Source organism: Copadichromis virginalis, linkage group LG10 (assembly GCF_057382275.1).
Source record: "Copadichromis virginalis isolate Kocher_CV1m ecotype Utaka linkage group LG10, C_Virginalis_male_GT1.1, whole genome shotgun sequence".
Classification (NCBI taxonomy): domain Eukaryota; kingdom Metazoa; phylum Chordata; class Actinopteri; order Cichliformes; family Cichlidae; genus Copadichromis; species Copadichromis virginalis.
The window spans coordinates 13,334,589-13,354,665 of NC_140627.1; the positions used below are offsets into that span (position 1 = coordinate 13,334,589).

General features: G+C 41.6%; 2 protein-coding genes across 3 annotated transcripts; one reads left to right on the forward strand and one right to left on the reverse strand.

Moving 5' to 3' along the window:
- Positions 1-159: 159 nt before the first annotated feature.
- On the reverse strand, positions 160-5,072 carry LOC146699968 (SLAIN motif-containing protein-like). Its single transcript, XM_085469929.1, has 7 exons — positions 4,502-5,072; positions 4,110-4,246; positions 3,889-4,008; positions 2,686-2,775; positions 2,357-2,599; positions 1,823-1,957; positions 160-1,699 (listed from the first exon to the last, which is right to left on the reverse strand). The coding sequence occupies exons 1-7, from the start codon at positions 4,894-4,896 to the stop codon at positions 1,431-1,433; spliced, it is 1,389 nt and encodes a 462-aa protein (XP_085326055.1). The 5' UTR covers positions 4,897-5,072; the 3' UTR covers positions 160-1,430.
- Positions 5,073-8,139: 3,067 nt separating this feature from the next.
- On the forward strand, positions 8,140-19,262 carry slc6a7 (solute carrier family 6 member 7). Of its 2 annotated transcripts, none has more exons than XM_085469930.1 (14): positions 8,140-8,392; positions 9,893-10,118; positions 10,596-10,727; positions 11,397-11,595; positions 14,387-14,525; positions 14,634-14,768; positions 14,904-15,007; positions 15,105-15,229; positions 15,324-15,436; positions 15,533-15,670; positions 15,765-15,864; positions 16,112-16,230; positions 17,401-17,574; positions 17,678-19,262. In XM_085469930.1, exons 1-14 carry the CDS (start codon positions 8,324-8,326, stop codon positions 17,846-17,848), a joined length of 1,944 nt encoding a protein of 647 aa, XP_085326056.1. In that variant the 5' UTR covers positions 8,140-8,323; the 3' UTR covers positions 17,849-19,262. The 2 variants fall into 2 exon arrangements, with proteins under 2 accessions (XP_085326056.1, XP_085326058.1); XM_085469932.1 differs by having other exon boundaries at positions 10,001-10,118.
- The last annotated feature ends 815 nt before the right edge of the window (positions 19,263-20,077 follow it).

Consider the following 20,077-nt stretch of genomic DNA (forward strand, 5'->3'; position numbering starts at 1 on the left):
AATTCCAGTAAGAAGTGATTGAGAGGGATTCAGATCCATGCAGTTCAACTTCCCTTTTGATATGTTAATATTTAACTCGTGTTAATATTTGTCCAATCCACTAGTCATTTATCATCAAACATAAAGTAAAAGCGATGGAAAGTAATCATTGAGGTGGAATATGACAGGACTTTAATGACTGTGGTTACAGTTGGAAAATTGTTGTAGATATTTTGACATACCAACAAAAAACAATTATAAATAAAACAAGCGCAAGCTGATCAAATAATTACACTTCTGTATGCATTTCATTTTTCTCAACTATGTGGTGTTCTTATAGTGCCTGACGTTTAGTGACACACTGGAGCTGCTGTTAAGTGAATTCACGAACAAGGTCATAAACACAGTGAACAGCAGAGGGTACTCCAGCACACACTGAATGTCAGGTTTCATTATCTCAGCTACTATAACGCACTCATTTATTTACTATTACCATGATAAGCATCTGCACAGTGGCTTTTGTCTCCTATTTTAATTGAAAATGAGACATCATTAATAAAAAGAAAGGTCAATGTAAAGTCCACTGGGCCCGAGCTGACATATAGGAACATAAAATGGAGAAATACACCATCCCCTACAAACTCAAAGATAACTCCATGGCAAGTGCACAAGCTGGTGTTTGGGTAAGGATTCGGGTTACTCTGAAAAATCTAGGAGAAATATGTCAATTGGGTTAAAATAAATCATGCTCAGCGATACAAAAACATTAGCAAACAAAGGTGGCCTCTGAAGTAGTGAAGCTGCACCAACCCACATCTCTGTTTCCTGGAAACGCTTTGTTTGTGATGTCAGATTGTTTAACAACTCCAACTACTACGTAAAGGATACCCGTTTAGTGTTTCGTACTTGACGATGACAGACGGCACACTTCCTGTTGCAACAGCTCTGCAGAGAGCTGCTCATTCAGCTCATCGACCACACTGATGTCTATATTCATACTTGTAATCTATGCATGGTAGTTTGTGTACATGAGCTGTAGCATGCTTGCAAAGCCACTGATAATACAACCTACTGGCTCTACTGTCAGTATTTCTAAGATGTCTCATATGGGTGAATTTATAGGATATCAGTGCTCCTTACTTTTCTACATTCCTGTGACTTTAACACAAAACTTAAAAACCACATGATTTAGAGCACTGTGGTTGTGTCTGCCTGCCATTTACCAAGAATCTCTTACTGAGAAAGATGAACTAGATCTTTGCACATGTAACTGAAAAAGCATATGTTTGCCCGGAGCAGCATACCACAAAGGATTCTAATATAGGCCCAAATTCTTTCACAATCTAAATGTATTCATGAGATTGCAGAGGCTTATCAGCCACAGAAGTAAATAATTACATTGCATCACATAATTATTATTTTATCCCAGGTAAACCCACAGGGTAAATCTTTTATCTCTGAACAGGCAAATTTCTGCCCCAAGCTACAGTGGTTAGCCTCTCAGGTGAGGTAAAAACACGTCTGTGGACAGACAAGCATCCTTTAGCAGACTGAGGAATCCGGCAGGGGCTGTGCGAGTGAGACCTGTTCATCTTCTTCACGGCCGCTGTCCGGACTGATGAGCTTTTCATCGACTGCAACAAGCTGCCAGAGTTCAATGAAGCTGGGGAAAATGATGGCAACCAGCAACTTAAGCCCTCCCCCTTGGCAGATGACAGATCTGGGAAAGAATGAATGAATTAAAAAATAAGAAAATGGCTCACATGTAGTCATTAAGATGCAGAGTTTCATATTTTGCACATATTTTCTGGTTAAGAAATAAAAACAAATAACTGATCTAAACCTGATGGAAGGTAAGCGGTTTGGTCAGCAGGTTGGCAGTCGTCGATGTCTAAACTTCGGCTGTTCCTAACAGCCTGGAGGGAGCGGAGGCTGGTACGCAGGGGCGACCTCGTCCTGCCTGGTGATACTGCTGCTGCTGCAAAAAACACACTGAGCTCACACTGAGGTAGTATAACCTCTAGCATCTGCTGATGTTTTGGAGCTATTTTACAAAAAAAGTTTCTCAAATGAAATGTGGAAAATGCACGACATGTACCATAAGAGAAAATCAAAAATAGGAGTTCTGCCTTGTGTTTTACTCCTTCTTGTTATTTATTTTATATCTTGTTTGTACCTCACTGTCAACCTATATAAAGCTGTCTGATGAACAGAAAGCTCTCAGCTTCAAAAACTGTTGCGACCATGTCACAAAGAAATAAAAAGAAAGAAGATCCTATCAGTCGTCTACAGTGAGTAAATCTCACTGTAATCCTTTCATAGCACAAGAAAATCAATCACTTACACTGACAGTATAAACATGCCTGACTTTGTGTACCTTGGTTCTGGGCGCGTTTAAGCAGCTTGAATTGGGTGACTTGTTGATGAAGTCTGGATGGTCTGGGACTGTGGCAGCACTCCTTAACTGCTAATATGGAAGAAGTTTCGGATTTATTTCCTGGAGTTGAGTAAGCAGTGTTTTCACCAGTGGTGTTAAACGAGGGTGGAAGCATCAATGGAGCCTCAGGGTTTCTCCTCTGTGAAGCAGTGGAAGGCATCGAGACAAAGTCCTGCCTCAAACCTGAAAAATATGTACATGTTATTGACTCTCAATCAAACCTTTAAGTAGCATGCTATATCACTACAAATATTTTTTTCTATACTCACTGGCTTCCTGCAGTTGAGCCATGATGCGGACATCTTGTAGCCTGTAGCTCTTTGTTACGACATCGAGGGAGATGCTTGGCTCACTGTGACCTGTGATTAATAAATTCATAAATTGAAGACATGCACTTCAGTCTCTCAGAGGAATACCTTTTTTTTTGTTTCTACTTTTCTGTGTGCACAATATCCTCAGGAAATCAGGAAGTGTGGCTGTAATTACTGTACGTCATATATTGCATATACTGCTGAATTTTTGCAGCTTGTCAAATATACCCGAGTCACACTTGAGGAAGTTGTGCCTTGTCTTATCTCAATTATAACAACCACACCCCCAAAAGATACCCAAACAACCAAACTGCGATGAGGAATAGATAGAAAATGACCATAAAGTCTTACAGAGCAATATCAAAGCATAGACCCAATATGCAATACAAACAAACCACAAATTATATATGCATGCTGTCTATTTGCTTTATGTCTTTGTGTCTTAATCCTCTGACAGATTTTTAAGCTTCATCATTTTTTTTCCCACCAGCATATTCATCGCTTTAAGTCAGTTAACTCTGAGCTGACATAAACACACATCTGCATGTGAATATCCAGAATCTGCAGCAGGGAAGGGGACAATATTTTGTCAACTGGAAGCTTCCCACTTTGTTTGTAGTTCATTCGTAGTCCGAGTGCTACTGACCAATCACAGTTGAGTAGGTAAGGCTACAGGCAAGTCAACAGTCCCCGTGGAGACCAAAAGAGGGATCACATTTCAACAAAATGCAATCTTTTGAACAATCTGCAACTAACTGCACATTTATCATCTGATGACAAGCATTTTGTTTATTAGCTTTATTTAAAAAAAAAAAAATCTATCTTCACTGATGACCAGGACAGAAGAAAAAAATCCACAGTTGTCCCAAGAAGGTAAGTCGGCAGACTAGCTGATGGGTTACTAGGTTGTGTTTGTGCTTTTTTGTGCATGACCTGACACTGACACAACACAAGGCTGCACATGAAACAGACAGTTAGTTAACGAACTAAAACAACTGACATAAATTAAAGCTAACTTTATCCAAAGCTTATAAAAAAACTACATCATGTGTAGCTGTGCTGGAGTGTAAAGGTCATCTGTGTGTGTAGAAAAGAATGTAAGATAATGACTCAGGTTTCATGGTTGAAGTTCAGAGTATAACTTTTTAAAAAAGATATTACCTGAACTGTCAGATGTATTTGCTGCTGCACTGGCAGAGGTTTTATTCACAGAGGAGCCCACAGGGACCCTGGCAGCATGATAGGAAACTGCAGGACGTTTGTGGAGCTCACGTCTTGATCCTGACAATACAAAAAGTGAATGCCATTAAAGGAATCCTCTTTTATATCAAGGATATTTGTAAGATAATGAGTGTGTGAGTGAGTCTGTAGCGCTTGCTTGCCTTGATCCAGCATTTTTATCAGTGCACGGCATGCAGCTTCCATCTCAGGGCTGGGATTATCAAGAACATGTCGACACCATTTAAAAGCAGATTCCTTTTTCTCCACAGACGAATGCTTCCTTGGAGACTCGTATAGCCTGTGAGGAATAAGACGTTACGACTATGTAAAGAAGAGATCTGTTCAGAAGAGCTTTTAATACTGAAGAGTGCTCAGATTGAACTGTCCTGAGAAGCAGCCACCTCAAAGTCTTTAACGTCTCTTTAGAAGTGCACAAATTCAGGTTCATGTCTCTGTCATAACTCAGACTAGAAACAAGCTAAATAAAATGAAATACTTCTACATCACAAGCTGCACTGTCAGAGAATATCACTGTACATCTGATGGCATTTACCAGCTCTCCTCATCCTGCTCTTCATCCGCTATGTCAAGGATTTCCACCAGGTCCAAAGCAGTCTCTTCTTCCTGCAACTCTTCACTGTCCCAAGAGTGTTTTTCACAGCTATAATTGTGCAACATCCTGCTGGTGGCACAGTAAGGCAAGGGTGGATTGCACCCAGATTTCAAACTGTCCAGTCTTATTCTAGCATCCATAGCAAAAGACCCACTGCTACAGCTTTTCACTCTTGCCGGTTCAATATCGGCCCAGATGTTGCAGTATGCATCTGATTTACCCTGCGGCCACATACAGCTGCTTTTCAAATCACTAAAGAGAAAGTGGTGGTTCACACTTGTAGGTGGTAAATAGTATTGGCTCCAATCGCTCATCGTATGGTCCTGGAGTTCCATTTTCTGTGTGAAATCTTCAAATCTGCGTCTTTGAGCTCTCGTCCACTCTTACTCCTCCTTAATGAGGGTAGCTTCCAAACCGGGCTCTCACAACACCAGGCTAAAGGTTGGTTTAAACACAACTCTTTTTAAAACTTGTTCTACACATACAGCAACTGTAGCTTGACTTTACCTTCTGCTGACCCAGATTTATTGAGTGGAGCTGTTAAGTATAGACACGCAACAGATTGGATGGATTTAGGAAAGCATCACGAGCTTATGTGGATTAGAATCCACGAGTTGGCATTCAGGATCACACCATCAAGACTTACATGTGCGGGCAAAAAGATGCTGCAACTATTTCTGTGATTTCTCAGATGAGCGCAACACTACTTCACAGGAAAGATGTCCTCTCTGTGTGGTCATTACAGCTGTATATACTGTGCTGTTGCTACTGCTGAATGTTTGCAGTTAACAGCTGATCAAATGTACCTGAGGCACGGTAGAGAAAGTTGTGTTGAAAAGGGTGGTCAGATGCTCTCTTTTGTGCAGACAGATTAATAAGAAGGTTTGGGGTTTCCCTTACAACCATGTGAAGATCAATAACTCTCACTTACACTTGTGCATTTTTATGCAGTATGTTTGCAGAAGGCTAAGCCTTTTAGGAACATAAACCAACATCTAACTTTTTTTTTAAAAAGAAGCAATAATGCAAATTTAGTAGCTCCACAACATCTGCCCTATAATAAATTTAACTAATGATCCTAGTATTTAAATAAAAAAAGACAAGAAAACAAAAGAATTATAAACCTGATTAAAGTGGAAAATCATATTGAGTCCATTCCAAATTATTTTTTTAGAGTATCTTCAGTATACAGTCAATCACATACAGAAAGGTTCAAATTCTCTTATCATTGTTCGGTGTGATTAGGTGTGACATAAGTAGGCTATGTGAACAGTACAGGTGGGGCACATAAGCTCGTTTGTTGAGAAATAGTTCCAGCATGTTACGCCCCTGTGATTACAACTTGTTGATTCAACTTTTACAGTTTTACACTCAACTTTGGGGAGCAAGCCAGTAAAGAAGTTTCCTCCTGCCAAACTATGACGTCGCTGATAGCTGGCAAGAACTGGCAGGTTTACTTCGGCAAATCTGCTACATTTAACACTGATTTTTTTGTGCTATGGTTGGGTTAAGGGCAAGATCCAACCAAAATCCACCCAAGATTCAACCAAAGGCAAGATGTGAGATTAAGCAGGGTCAAGGCTAACTGGATTAAGTTGGCCTTCACCCTACTTTAAATTGCAGTTTATCACTTGTATCTAGAGAAATAGTCCAGATGTCATTATTTATCTTGATGGGCGACCGTGGTTCAGGGGGTTGGGAAGCTCATCTTGTAACCGGTTGCCGGTTCGATCCCCAGCTCTGTCTGTCCTGGTTGTTGTGTCCTTGGGCAGGACACTTCACCCTACCGCCTACTGGTGTTGGCCAGAGGGGCCGATGGTGCGATATGGTAGCCTTGCTTCTGTCAGTCTGCCCCAGGGCAGGCTACAACAGTGGTTTGCCTCCACCAGTGTGTAAATGTGAGAGTGAATCAATAGTGGAATTGTAAAGGGCTTTGAGTGTCTAGAAAAGCGCTATATACATGCAATCCATTATTGATGATAATTTTAATTAAATACAGTGGATTTTGTATTAATACAACTTTATTTTTATTTTTTTAACTTTTATTTAGGTAGCTAAATAATTTAGGTGTATATCTGTACAACAAAGTAAAATGGGTGTGAGTGGAAAAGAACCAAAGAATTTTAAACGTACTACCAGGCCTGAGTTGCTTTCTTATATTCTTCACTCAGAATTAAGTCAGTATTTTGGTGCCTTTTAAGTTACACGTTGATGATGTACTTTGAAGGTGTGAAACAAATGCAAATGAAGAACATAACATGACGAAATTAACATTATAAGTTGTTGTGTCTGCAAAGTTTCATTCAGTTTGGCACATCTTTTAAGGAGGACATAGGGCATACACACACCATACATGTAGTAACATTGTCTTTTTTTTACTAATTTCAGTGAACCACCCTATTGAATAGCCCCAAAAGCGACGTACAGCTGTGTTTTTGAGGGTGAACTGAGAAGCACAGTAATTATCAGGTTAAATCTATTGTCCTTATAGTTTCTAAAATTCAATTCAATCAATTTTACAAAGCATTTTTGTTGATAAGTGTCCCAGTCCAGTCTATTCTCCTAAATTACCCATTTGGGTACAGTTATTTATTCTCGACAATATCACAACCCATGTGTGGCACATAGGTGAAGATTACTTATGGAGTTTAGCATTAATTACATGTTAAATCAGACCAGTTGAGCAAGACTAAACCATAGTCACATAGACCCCCACACCACACAATAAGTATCATATCAACCTCTTGAAACCAACTCCTGCTGTTGGTCTGGTTCTTTGGGTTCATTAGCCTGCACTGGTAATAAAAACAGCCCTACTCCTGATGGCAGCTCAATATCACAGACATGTCAACTCTGAAAATCTATTAGATTAAAAACACAACACACATATGGTTTCTAATCAGTAATTTAAATAAGGGTTAGGGGTATAAATATGTGCCCTGCTTGTTGGATTAACTGAGCAAAAGAACCTGGTAGCTCGTAAAAAAAACCCCAAAACCCTGTATATTGCAGAAACTTACATACAGATAAATAAAAACTTAGCAGATATAACGTAACCTTGTGTTAGCATCTCTCACTTACCGGTAACTGTGTGTGGCAGGAGGCTTTCATGTGCTGCTACTCTTAGCAAGAAAGAGACATTTATGAAAATTGGACAAAATAAACTTTTTTTTTGTGCCACACTAAAGAAAAATAAATGTTTTAACTGATGTATTTAAGGACCAGAATCATGTTTGTGTGCAGCTAATACTATGTAAGCGAGCCTTATGTTGATTCATTGATTTCAAAGTAGGTTTTTTTTTAAGTACACATCTTTAACTTGGTCTCTGTTGGTGGGCTGCAGGAGCACACAGAGGTGAGGTCAGCCTTTGATGGTATCTGTCAGACAGGCTCAGGGCGTACACTGCAGAAAACTCAAATTAATGTAAAGGACATGTAAAACAAAGCACCGAAACACTAGCATAGCTATCGATACTCCTCCAGTTGCCGCCCAAAGGTACAGGAGAAGGAGTAGGAGGTGTCTTCCTCCTGGATAAAGCTGCACCTGCGCCCTGCCTCCTGTCTCCTCGTCACCTCACCGCCCACCGGTTTGTTTCCTGCTCGTCACTCAGTTGTTGTGTCTGAGCTACAGCGCTTATTTTTCAACTTCAGCCACCACATCATGGAGTCCTAAAAAAACGCTTTCCCCTGTGAAATGCGGAGTGACGAGTGACAAACCGGACAGCGAAGGGCCACCTCTGTCGGGAGGGAGAGTGGGGGAAAATGCAGGACACAACCGGCAAAGCAGCCTCCGGGAACCCGGCTGGAGACAGCGGCGCAACCGCAGAGCAGGTAGGAGCAATGCAACTTTGTTATTCTGGCTTTCACCGCATCATACAGGACTCTGTGCAGGTGTAAGACACACGCCAGCGTCCTGATGTAACTCCAGAAGCTCATTACGACTTTACGAGCAGTTCAATGTCACCAACGGGCGCTTTCAGTTGTCTGAAAGATACCGTGTTCAGATGAGGCGGTCCAACCTGTCCGCCTGCATTGCTCTCAGGCTTTTCCTCTTCGTCTGCAGCAGATAAAGCCCTTGCCTCGGTTCAGTTGTTCAGCAGTTGTGTTTACCTTAACTTTTCCCCGCTGTGTACATCCCACATGCACAATGAGTACTCAGCTAGAAAGACTGGTTCAATAGTGGAGCAAATGTGTAGAAACGGGAAATAAAACGATTCGTTTCCCTCTGAGGTGTGGCTGTGGTATATTAAGTGACTGTGTGGGTTTTTGGGGGTTATAATTGAAAATGATTGCTGCTACTTGTTATTCTAAGCCCCCACTCTTTAAATCTCAATGGGACAACTTATAAAATATATCTGGATTTTAATCGTCGAAGAATAGTAATCACCACAAGAAACAAGAGTAACTGTAACCTTAAAGAAGTTTTGTTTTGTTTTTTGACCAACAGATTTTACCATGTGCATCAGATTGTCCACATCATATCTGTTTGATGAAGTGTGTAAAAGCCAGTCATACAAAATATCTCAGACATGCTACATTATGGGCTCAAAAGTTGTAATGTTGTTTAATTCAAACGAAAAAATACAAATACAAAATAAAAAAAATACAAAAAACTGCTTGATGGTGTCAATAAATGTTTTTAAGTACAAAAAGGAGTAGATGGAAGTTTAACACTTATCAAGACCTACTTCCCTTATGTAAAAAGAAAAAAATTTTTTTTTTTTTTTTAATAATACTAGCTAAACTTTAATCCTCAGTAGCTATAGAAACGTCCACATAATGATGTTAAATGACAATGGTAATATCCAGATAACAGCGTGAGAACTCAACTGAGCAACTTCTTTTACAGAAGCAAGTCATCCTCATGTTCATGCAGTTTGTTTGTTTGTTTTTACGTAATAATACATTGGCATTCAATGTGTTTAAAAATGGGGGGGGGAACGTGAACTATATAACAATGCTTAAAGCAGAAGCCCTGTTGTTATCTTCATCAGACTTCCTCCCTGTGTGTGCAGACATCAAAACCAGTTCCTCCTTTGTTTAGAGGTAGATGGTGCGCAGGAAGGAAGAGGAACAGGAAGCAATAGATCAGTGGACAGTTTTAAGGAGATAGAAAAGTTAAACCACACGCTAAGTGTGTGTACCTGTTCTTGGTTTTTGTACTCGACTGTGTAATCCACAAACTGCAAACAAACCTTGTCAGACAAAAGCAAACAGAACAGTCAGTCACAGTCAGTTCCTCATATGTATTTACATCAGAGTTACCATGTATTTCCCGTCTCATTTCAACATCCTAACAATGTAATTTGTTGTTGTTGTTGTTGTTTTTAGAATAAAGTACATATGAATGGAAATACAGTCACACAAAATGGTTTCAACCCGCCAAGTATACCTACACCACAGCCACAGTCTGAATGCCAACTACCTACTCCAACACAGATTGTCCAGAGGGAGCAGTGGGGTGGAAAGTATGAGTTCCTGCTCTCCTGCATTGGATACTGCGTGGGACTGGGAAACGTGTGGAGGTTCCCCTACCTTTGTTACCGCAATGGGGGAGGTGAGTGGTCCATAGTCAAATGCTTGTCGTGTGTGTGTGTGTGTGTGTCATTGTTTGTAACACTCATTTGTGCATGAGGCACTCTTTGCCCTGCCCTTGGGTGTGTGCTTCTCATCATGCTGATTTATTTGGCACACTTTTTCCAGAGCACACCATGACACCCTCTGGAAAGACTGAGGAGAGTGGGAACTACAACACAAAGCATTCACTAATCCTCTAAGTAGGGACAATGTTTTTCCTCGATTACACGCCAGAAATGGGGTTTACTTTTTGATCCCAGCCTTAAGTAATACACATCTCCTTTTGAAAAGCGTACATGTTGCAGCTTCTTTGACAGTAAAGTCAGATAGATTATGTCTATATTGCATTTTTATAAGTTAGCCTGCTGCTACAGGCTGCCTGCATCCACAAACCAAGTCGTTTTTATTGAGTCGTCTCCCTCCCTTCATTAAAGAGGCCTGTTTCTAATCTTCACAGGTGTCTTTCTCATCCCCTATTTCATCATGCTTATTGTTACGGGTGTTCCGCTCTTCCTCATGGAGCTGAGTTTAGGCCAGTATGGAGCAGCCGGCCCGATCACTGTGTGGAAATGCTGCCCTCTGCTCAAAGGTAATGACCTCCTATTGCAGGATTTTTTTGTAAGTAATTACAGAAAGCAGAAGCAAATCGGTGGAAAGACTTTGGAAACTTTAGCATGGTGTCTGCATGGTGATTTCATACTGGGGGTACTTTATTCCAGTTAGTTAGAACAAAATATTTGACCACAGTTACGCAGCATTTCTGTTTGAATTTGAAGGATTTGTGTGGGCAGAATCTCCGATTGACGTCAAAATGCCAGCGTCACCAGTCAGACCAGACATTATAGTTCATGCAAATAGCTGCTGAGTGACTCAAAACAAATTGCTGCCTCACTTCTTATGGCTTACCTTAAAATGCCTGGCTTCTCAGAAACTAATTTTAACCCTGTAAGAAATGTCTTACCTGTGCTAGGGAGTGGTCATGCCAGCAGGCTTATTTAAGAGAAAGGTGAGATGGAGTTCCTCATAAAAGGAAAAAGGAAGTGAACGTTTTTATGTTAGCAAGAATAACACTGGCTGTCAGCAATGGTGCGATCAAGGGTGATAAACTCTGCAGTGATTGTTTAATGTCACTATTATTTCTTTTTGCCAGTTTAAGCACCATTTTCTGAAACTAATGTATTACATACAGTTTGCCTTATACAGTAGAACATTTGCTTTTGTCTGAGGTACTCATGTCCCTCTCTGTGTTTTTACACAGGGATTGGGATTGGGATGCTGTGTGTGTCCACACTGGTGTGTCTCTACTATAACGTTATTATAGCGTGGACATTTTACTACCTGGGCAGCTCATTCCAGAGCCCTCTGCCCTGGTCCTGTGAGGCCAATGCAGCTATCTGTAACAACACTGCCAATAACTCCACTGGTAAAGTCCTCACCCCGACAGAAATCTTCTGGAAGTAAGTGCTTTATTTGGATGGTCATTTTACATAAATGAATAAATCAGTGTTGTTTTTAAGGTTGTACATTATATGAAATGTTTTACTAAAAGAAAAAAGTAATGCCATCCAGCCCCTCTCCAGGAGACTGGTTCCAGAGCCCAAGCCATGTGTAGAGGTGAGCCCGACTATATCTAGCCGGTACCTCTCAACCTCACGCACTAACTCAGGCTCCTTCCCCACCAGAGAGGTGACATTCCATGTCCCTATTGCAAGTCTTGGCAGCCGGGGGTCAGTCCGCCAGGGCCTCCGCTCCTGGCCGCCACCCGGCACACAATGCACCCGACCCCTATGGCGCCTCCTGCGGGTGGTGGGCCTGCGGGAGGATGGGCCCATGTCTCCTCTTCGGGCTGTGCCCGGCCGGGCCCCATGGACTAAGGCCCGGCCACCAGACGCTCGCCCTCGGGCACCCTCCCCGGGCCTGGCTCCAGGGCGGGGCCCCGGTAACCCTATCCCGGGCAGGGTAAACTGTTCCCTCGGTGTCCTTTTCATAAGGGTCTTATGAATCGCTCTTTGTCTGGTCCCTCACCCAGGGCCAATTTGCCATGGGAGACCCTACCAGGGGGCAAAAGCCCCCAGACAACATAGCCCGTGGGATCCCTGTGACACACAAACCCCTCCACCACGATAAGGTAGCGATTCAAGGAGGGGGCATGCCCACTCCGGGTCGGGGATGAGTTCCTGCCTCAAGTGGAGGAGTTCAAGTATCTCGGGGTCTTGTTCGCGAGTGATGGGAGAAGGGAGCCGGAGATCGACAGACGGATTGGGGCTGCAGCTGCAGTAATGCGGACGCTGCACCGGTCCGTCGTGGTGAAGAGGGAGCTGAGTGTAAAAGCGAAGCTCTCAATTTACCGGTCGATCTACGTCCCTACCCTCACCTATGGCCACGAGCTGTGGGTAGTGACCGAAAGAACGAGATCGCGGATACAAGCGGCAGAAATGAGCTTCCTCCGAAGGGTGGCTGGCCTCTCCCTTAGAGATAGGGTGAGAGGTTCGGCCATCCGGGAGGGGCTCAGAGTAGAGCAGCTGCTGCTCCACATCGAAAGGAGCCAGCTGAGGTGGTTCGGGCATCTGACAAGGATGCCCCCTGGGTGCCTCCTGGGTGAGGTGTTCCAGGCATGTCCCACCGGGAGGAGGCCCCGGGGCAGACCCAGGACACGCTGGAGAGATTATATCTCTCGGCTGGCCTGGGAATGCCTTGGTATTCCCCCGGATAAGCTGGAGGAGGTGGCTGGGGAGAGGGAGGTCTGGGCCTCTTTGCTTAGGCTGCTGCCCCCGCGACCCAGCCCCGGACAAAGCGGATGAAGATGGATGGATGGATGGAAAAAAGTAATGCATAGCAAGGGTTTAATTTGCAAAATATTTTTTTAAACTTATATACTATGGCTGCATCAAAATGACAGCAATGCAAAGGCACTGGTATGTCTCTAAGCCACACCCAAGTGACACATTTGATGGTTTTAGCCAACTGTGTCTTAACAATTGGGTGAGAAAAAACATACAAGAGGCTTTGAACAAATCTGAAATGGCAGCAGGAGCTTTAACTAATCAAATTGCATCAAAACAAAGTGACAAGAATTGTTCTCATTCAAGTCTACTCATTTTAAATTTCTCATACAATTATTTAGGTAATTATAAACCTTGCTGAAGTACTTGCTCAAAATGACTCGACACTTGATCCCTGTCAACTGTTTTTTAGTACTTCACAGCAACACAGTGTTATTACAGAATACATAAGAGTTTCAGTACAGAGCAGTTGTCTGTACAGATAACCACAGCAGTCCGTGGGACACGGTGAATGAATCCCAGAGGCTTTGCACATCATCATTACAAAAAGCACTGTGCTCATGATTTATCCTTTTAGTCAAAATGCATAATATCACAAGAGCTTTCTTTCATTTTAAGGTGTATAGCCTTATGGGTGGTAATGCAGTCAGTATTTTATTACACTTTACTGCATGCAGGGGGGCCAGAGCTTTTCTGAGCTGTCAAAGAGTGAGGAGATGAGGTGCAGCCTGGACAGGTTGCTAGTCTGTCACAGGGCCAACACAGACGGACAGACAATCATTCATACTCTCCTGTGGGCAATTCAATCCCCAATTAACCTACCCCCACTAACTGCATGTCTATAGACTATGGCAGAAAGCTGGAGTACCTTGAGAGAGCCCACGCCAACATGGAGAGACCATTCAAACTCCACACAGAAAGGCCCTAGCCATCGTACTATGCCTTTAGTCAAATTCAATTTGGTTCAATTTTATTTAAGTGAATTCAAAAAATAAAAGAAATCTGAATATTACAGGCATTGTAGTAGACAAAGAGTGCCACAGAAACTGAATTTCACTTCTCTTACTCCCTTGTAGGACATATGGAATGTTTTAGCGTCCAGGACGATGTCATCATAGAAATCCAGACCAACAGCTGTGCCTTGTTTATATAGTTAATGTCTAATAGGTGCTTGTTTGCATAGTTGCCTCACAGCAAAAATGTTTAAATCCAGCATGGAGCTTTTCTGTGTAGAGTCGACATGTTCTCCTCAACTTCCTCCTACAGTTAGGCTAATTAGTGATTCTAAATTACCCATAAGTGCAAACGCCTGTCTCTCTCTGTTAGCCCTGTGACAGCCCTGTGTATCCTGCCTCTTTCTGATAGCTGGGATAGGCTCCACCCCCCACACAACTCTGAATTGGATAAGTGGGAGAAAACAGATGCGTAATATGTGTGGTCATATTTGTGCTATTTCATCTTGTAGTGAGCAAGTCCTGGGTGTAGTAGACAGTAAGGGCCTTCACGATCCAGGCCCTGTGCGGTGGCCCCTGGCCCTGTGTCTACTCGCAGCGTGGATCATCATCTTCCTGTGCATGCTCAAGGGCATCCGCAGTTCTGGCAAGGTGACGCAACACAATGTTCTTATTGTCAGCACAGATACAAACTCTTGCGTGGCCTCTGCTCGAATATCTTGCTGGCCTCATGTGTGTCCTTGCTGTCTTTGCTTTCAGGTGGTTTATGTGACGGCTACCTTCCCGTACTTTGTGCTCATTGTTTTGATCATCAGAGGGGCCACACTGGAGGGCTCTCTCCAGGGCGTCGCCTTCTACCTCACACCAGACTGGAGCCGCTTGGCTAACGCACAGGTAGATTTGATGGGACAGTGGTAGTTGGTGAACACAGTGTATTGATGCTGCTTTAAAATAACTGTGTGTGTGTGTGTGTGTGTGTGTGTGTGTGTGTGTGTGTGTGTGTGTGTGTGTGTGTGTGTTGTGTTGTAGGTTTGGAATGACGCAGCCTCACAGATCTTCTACTCATTAGGTATTGGTGTCGGGGGGCTGCTCTCTATGGCCTCATACAATAAGTTTGACAACAATGTCATCCGGTGAGTTTGGGCTCTGTTCTTTTGTTTTGTCATTTGTTTACTTGTTTTTCATGGCTCTGGTAATCATGGTTTGATTTTTGTGTTTGTTTGTTTTCAGGGACACTATAGTTATCACCACAGGAAACTGTTGCACCAGCTTCTTTGCTGGATTTGCTATATTCTCAGTCCTGGGTCACATGGCATACAGGAAGGGCGTTCCTGTGGGAGAAGTGGCAGATACTGGTAGTTTACCTATTTGGCTTCTATAACACAGACAGCAACAATTAATTATTTATATCAGGCTTTTTGAAATGCAATTTTTTCTGTTTACCTTCAGGTCCTGGGTTAGCCTTTGTTGCTTACCCAGAAGCCCTTGCACTGCTGCCAGGCTCGGTGTTCTGGTCAATTATGTTCTTCCTCATGCTCTTTATGCTGGGAGTTGATACCCTGGTAAGGCTGCACTCTATACAAAGATAGCAGCATAAATATAGGTCTAACATACGGATACCACCTATTAATGTTTTACACCTTCTTAATGCTTCACAGTTTGGAAACATGGAGGGCATCACTACGGCCGTGTTGGATGAGTTTCCTCACCTCCGTGGAAACCCACTGCAAAAGTCCTTATTCTTGGGTGCTTTGTGTTTTTTCTTTTACCTGATGGGCCTCCTGTTAGTCACTAATGTGAGTATGTTTGTTTTCAACGAGGAGTCTGACGTGTCTGCATGCTTCATATGATCAGAAAGAGTCATATTTCCCATGCTGTCTGTCTATACAGGGAGGAATTTACTGGTTCACTCTCATTGACTCCTTCAGCACTAGTTTCGGCCTCATCATCATCACCCTCTTCATGTGCATTGGCATCTCCTTCTTCTATGGTATCTCATCTCACAGCCCTCATATTCACAATAAACTCCTTTAACCATGTCACTCCTTTTTTGATCATTTCAGTGACTGACTTGCTGTATGGCAAGTTTGTTTGTTTTCCTGCATTTTATTTTTTGAATAGAACATTGATCATATTTTTTTACATTCTGTTTTCTTGGTTGAATGATGAGTATTTTTTTTAATGATCTTCCTTGTATTTGAATGTTTGTTTGTTTTTTCTAATTTGTTTTTTATTAGGCGTCAACCAGTTTTGTCAAGACATTTTGGATATGATTCGCCACTGCCCTCCCTGGTGTGGCAAAGTGCTGATTTACTTCAAAGCATGCTGGGTTTTCTGCACTCCGTTTCTTCTACTGGTGAGTTTACACTTGAACTGATATCGATATTGGTTGTTAGTAGATAACAACAGCACTGGTGACGGCTAACAAATGTTTGTGAAAATATCTCTCTAATAAATCGAAGAATCTTTGCATGCAGGTCTCAGTGTGCCTGGCTGTTTCTTGCTTTTCTTTGCATCCCTTCACCCAAAAGTTCAGACTTAGCAGGACTATTGTGAGATGTCTGATCAAATGCAGTGTTGAGGTTGTTGTTTTCTGCTAGCTTTCACAGCTCTAGCACAACTTTCTGTCTCCCGTTCACCACAGGATCCATATGTTTGATTTGGCACAGATTTTATGGCACATGCCCTTCCTCACCCCACCTTTCCATTTACCCAGTCTAGGGACCAACACTTGGAGTACACTAGCTTTTGAGCCCATGAGGTGTGGTTTGTGACTCCTCTTGGTCTTTAAGTGGGAATCTCTGTGCATAAGGTGAATGTGTCCGTCATGAGGCATTTAGAGAAAGTCTGTAAATTGTAGCCACAGTAAATAACCCTTGTTGTGCACAACCTAATAGACAACGTACAAGTTTTGATATTCTTTTTAATTACATTTTTTTAATTTTTTTTTTTTTAAGGTGGCTGACTTCAAGTCCAGAAGCTATAAAGCTGCTTTATCTTAAATGTTTTACATTCTGTGACCTAAATTATCTTATTCTGTTTCCATTATTGTTTATCTGGCACAGCTATTATGGGATGAATAAGTAAAAAAAACCCACTTCTGGTAGCTGTGGTGATACTGCTAACTATAGCACACATTCACATTATATGCTTGTTGATTTGTATCATTTTAAAACCAAATGCTGCTGCTTCTAAAGCATGAACTTGGCATCCAGCGGGTAAATCTATTAGCATCTGCATTCAAGTGTACCAGTGAACCTTTAGTAAAAGCGCGAAAGAGAGTTCATAGTGTCCTATTAAATGACTGAAGGGTTTGACTCAGAAACTAACAAAGGAACTAAAATGACGTCACTCATTTGAAAGCGTCAGCTGCCCACTGTGCTGACATCTTTGGGGCAGGTAAATAATTGAAGAGGAGAAACTGGAATTCGATCTGCAGTTTTTCTGTGGCGGCCCTCCTCTCTGCTTCTTTTTGTGTTGAGATGAAATGATCCTCTGCTCACTCTGTACTTTTCCCGTTGCATAGTTCATCCTGACATACATCTTCATTGAGATGTACAGAACGTCACTCCGCTACGGCGACTATGTGTATCCACTGTGGGGTAAAGCCTTAGGTGTGTGCATGGGGGCCACCTGCTGTTTACAGATCCTCATCTGGGCTATCGTCGCCATCACCAAAGAAACTGGAACACTGAAAGAAGTCAGTATCACCACTCATTAACGTACACTACTGTCACAGTAGCAGTCTTAAGTGGGTTTGTGATTATCTCTGGCTTTCTCTCTCTCTCTCTTTGTTTTGACAGCGTTTCCAGAAATCAATCCGACCACTAAATTCCTGGAGGCAAAATACCCTGAACAGCACCGTGACAGCAGAGGAGCACGTAGAGCCTGAGCAAGTGGATGCCCCGTACACAGTCACGCTCACCGACATGGACATTACTGCGATGACGTGGGACATGGGAAGCCAGGCATAAGTGAACAGAGCATTTGTGATTACACCATGATGAGCAGACTTTGCTCTAAACAGATGGAGGAATTTACTATTTTGTTACTGGCTGAGGTTCAGCTCTGGAGGCTATGCTCGCTCACACTGTGTCCTGTGTCAGGGCAGTATCGAATGCCTGCTATATTTATACTATTATGTACATAAATATAGATTTTTGAAATTCTTTTTCACTGCTTAGAATGTAAGGTTACGAGGTTTTAGAGGAAGCTTGGATTATCATATATATGCAGGATTTCATGAGAATGCGTCAATGAAGATGATGTTGCAATGTATATGCTGAACTTATTTATTATTATTATAGTAGCACAGTGCAATGAACTTCTACTGACAGTTGCCAGCAGCTGCTGTCCAAGGAGGAAAATAACTTTGTGACTGTTACCCTTCATGCCACTGATGGAACCAGAGAAGTGACCACGAATCATCATGCTTTCAGACTAAATGGCGTTGAAACATAGCTGCACTGAAGCAAGAATATTTTAAATTCCATTTTAAAATGAATGATTGCGAAAATGATTGGTAGAATAAATACATTATTTATACAATATGTTGCCAAATGAACTATTTCTCATGGTATTGTCTGTATTTCAATGCAAGAAGACTCCTGACTCTGACCATTTGCATTTCAAATAACCAGGTTCCCGCAGTTACGCAGAAGATGTAGTGTTTGCGTCATGTCTAGTGAAAACTTGTCTTTGCACATCGAAGTACAACCGAGTAACAACTAAATACTAAAATAGTACTGTAGATAGATTTCACATATATCAAAGTTGGTTATCTTTTGGGAAAAATCAAATGGCATTGTTAAAGTTGATGCTTGTTTTTTTTTTTTCTCTTAATTTCGCTGAATTTTACAGTCGTTTACTCTCACTTTTATTTTTAGTTGTGTTTTTTGTTTGTTTTTTAAGTGGAAAGCTAATTAAGTCATTTGAGTTAAATGTACTCTGGACATGCTTATTGTTGGAGTTTTAAATTTGCCCCCATTTGCAACAACCTTCTGTGTTGTAAAGTTGATGACAGTAACATCAGAACATACAGGGTAGAAATTACATGTAGACCCTTTAGTGTTCATCTGTTTAAGAGGGCTCACAGAACCGGTCTTCTCAGATTAAGCATTTAAAGCCTGAACCATGAAATAATTGCCAAGAAATTACTTTTTTTTTTTTTTTTTTTTTTTTTTTTGGAAAATGTGCAATTGCTTATTTAAGTTTCTGAAGTTGAAAACAAAAACAAGTATAAATTTGCAGGTTTTAGTTTTAATTTGTATCAAGCTTTTTTGCAAGCTATTGCTTAAAAATGTATTGTGCAATTTGCCTAGTACGTAAATTATGCGTTTTTAATCCCTTTCTGAATTTCAGAATTACAAAATAAATATCATCACAAGAGGGTTTTTATTATTATTTATTCTTTTCTTGCAGAATCTCTTCATAAACCTTTACATAAACATTTAAGAACATTTTTCGTAGGTTCCTTTTGCTTATAGTATATTTTTTATAGTGTCCAATTAAAAACTATTTGAAGCTATGGGATGAGTATATATAGCCCATAACAGTTTAACTTAACTTAATGAGAAGAATTAGTGTGATCACAGAGGCCAGTCATGTGGTAGTCTGCCTCTTAACAACACACATTCATTGGCCACTTTGTTAGGTACAGCTGTTCAACTACTTATTAGTTACCGGTATATGGCAGCCACTTGATGTGTTCAGGCATGTAATCATGGTCAAGATGACCTGATAATTTTAAACCACACATCAGAATGGGAAGTAAAGATGATTTAAGAGAACTGAGTGTGGTTGTTGTTGCCAGGCAGACTGGTCTCTGTACTTCAGAAACAGCTGATCTACTGCGATTTTTAGACCCAAACATCTCTAGGGTTTACAGAGAACGAAAGCATGGATCCATCCTGTCTTGTTTTAATGGTTCAGCATGCAGTGGTGATCTAATGGTGTGAGGGAAATTTTCTTGGCACACTTTGAGCCCCTTAGTACCAATTAAGCAGCATTCAAATTGTACCACAGTGTATTGCTGCTGACCATGACCAACCCTTTATGACTACCTTAGGATAGGTTCTTCCAACAGGATGATGTGCCATATCACAAAACTCAGATAATTTCAAATTAGTTTCTTGAACATGACTGCAAGTTCAGTGTAGTCAAATGGCCTCCACAGTCACCATGTTGTGGGTGGAAGATTTGCA

Bases quoted from the DNA above. Each gene is read 5' to 3' on its own strand.
- LOC146699968 (XM_085469929.1), bottom strand. From the start codon at position 4,896: ATGGAACTCCAGGACCATACGATGAGCGATTGGAGCCAATACTATTTA. The intron at 4,009-4,109 runs GCAAGCAAGCGC...TTGTATTGTCAG, and splicing joins GATAAAAATGCTGGATCAAG to GATCAAGACGTGAGCTCCAC. The intron at 1,958-2,356 runs GTACACAAAGTC...TGTTTTTTGCAG, and splicing joins TAAACGCGCCCAGAACCAAG to CAGCAGCAGTATCACCAGGC.
- slc6a7 (XM_085469930.1), top strand. From the start codon at position 8,324: ATGCAGGACACAACCGGCAAAGCAGCCTCCGGGAACCCGGCTGGAGAC. The intron at 10,119-10,595 runs GTGAGTGGTCCA...TAATCTTCACAG, and splicing joins TTGTTACCGCAATGGGGGAG to GTGTCTTTCTCATCCCCTAT. The intron at 15,865-16,111 runs GTATCTCATCTC...GTTTTTTATTAG, and splicing joins TGGCATCTCCTTCTTCTATG to GCGTCAACCAGTTTTGTCAA.